Raw genomic sequence first — 1,172 nt, 5'->3', positions numbered from 1 at the left:
CGGATCGACCGCGAGGAGCTGTGCGGGCGGAGCCTGGAGTGCAGCATCCACCTGGAGGTGATCGTGGAGAGGCCGCTGCAGATTTTCCACGTGGATGTGGAGGTAAAGGACATTAATGACAACCCGCCGGTTTTTCCAATGGCAGTAAAAAAATTGTTTATTTCCGAATCCCGGCCGCCTGGTTCTCGGTTTCCGCTAGAGGGCGCATCAGATGCAGATATAGGAGCGAATTCGCAATTAACTTACAGTCTTAACTCCCATGAATATTTTACCTTGGATGTTAAAAGAAATGATGAGGAAATTAAATCCCTTGGACTCGTGTTGAAAAAACCTTTAAATCGAGAGGACACTCCTGAGCATCACTTACTAATAATGGCAGTTGATAGTGGCAAACCAGAGCTCACTGGCACTACTCAACTAAAGATCACTATTTTAGATGTAAACGACAACCCCCCAGAATTTGAGAGGACGGTCTACAAAGTCAGATTATTCGAAAATGCACCAAATGGTACCCTAGCAGTGGTTGTTAACGCCTCTGATTTGGATGAAGGAGTAAATAAGGATATTGTATATTCTTTCAATACAGACACCTCAGCAGATACTCTGTCTAAATTCCACTTAGACCCAGTTAATGGATACATCACTGTAAAGGGTAACATAGATTTCGAGGAAACTAAGTTGTATGAAATCCAGGTAGAAGCGACAGATAAAGGAACTCCTCCAATGGCAGGCCACTGCACTGTTTTAGTAGAAATTTTGGACACCAATGATAATATACCCGAGTTGGTTATCAAATCACTATCGTTACCTGTATTAGAAGACGCTCCAGTTGGCACGGTCATCGCCTTGATTAGCGTGTCAGACCGCGACTCCGGTGCCAACGGACAGGTGACCTGCACCCTGACGTCCCATGCCCCATTTAAGCTGGTGTCCACTTTTAGAAATTACTATTCGCTGGTGCTGGACAGCGCCCTGGACCGCGAGAGCATGGTGAACTATGAGCTGGTGGTGACCGCGCGGGACGGGGGCTCACCTTCACTATCGGCCACCGCCAGCGTGTCTGTGGAGGTGGCCGATGTGAACGACAACGCGCCGGCGTTCGCGCAGCCCGAGTACACAGTGTTCGTGAAGGAGAACAACCCGCCCGGCTGCCACATCTTCACGGTGTCTGC

The 1,172-nt window shown here is 48.6% G+C and overlaps 1 protein-coding gene across 1 annotated transcript; it reads left to right on the top strand.

The window, feature by feature from the left end:
- Window positions 1–6: 6 nt before the first annotated feature.
- On the top strand, window positions 7–1,166 carry LOC109378896 (protocadherin alpha-3-like; the record flags this gene model as incomplete). The annotated part of the gene is made up of 1 exon (XM_019635150.1): window positions 7–1,166. A coding segment is annotated over exon 1 (1,028 nt), but the record flags the coding sequence as incomplete, so codon positions are not given.
- Between the last annotated feature and the right edge of the window lie 6 nt (window positions 1,167–1,172).

The sequence above is a fragment of the Hipposideros armiger genome, unplaced genomic scaffold (assembly GCF_001890085.2).
Source record: "Hipposideros armiger isolate ML-2016 unplaced genomic scaffold, ASM189008v1 scaffold_6603, whole genome shotgun sequence".
NCBI lineage: Eukaryota > Metazoa > Chordata > Mammalia > Chiroptera > Hipposideridae > Hipposideros > Hipposideros armiger.
Note: the sequence above shows the minus strand (reverse complement) of the source record. Positions and strands in the feature narration are given on the sequence as shown.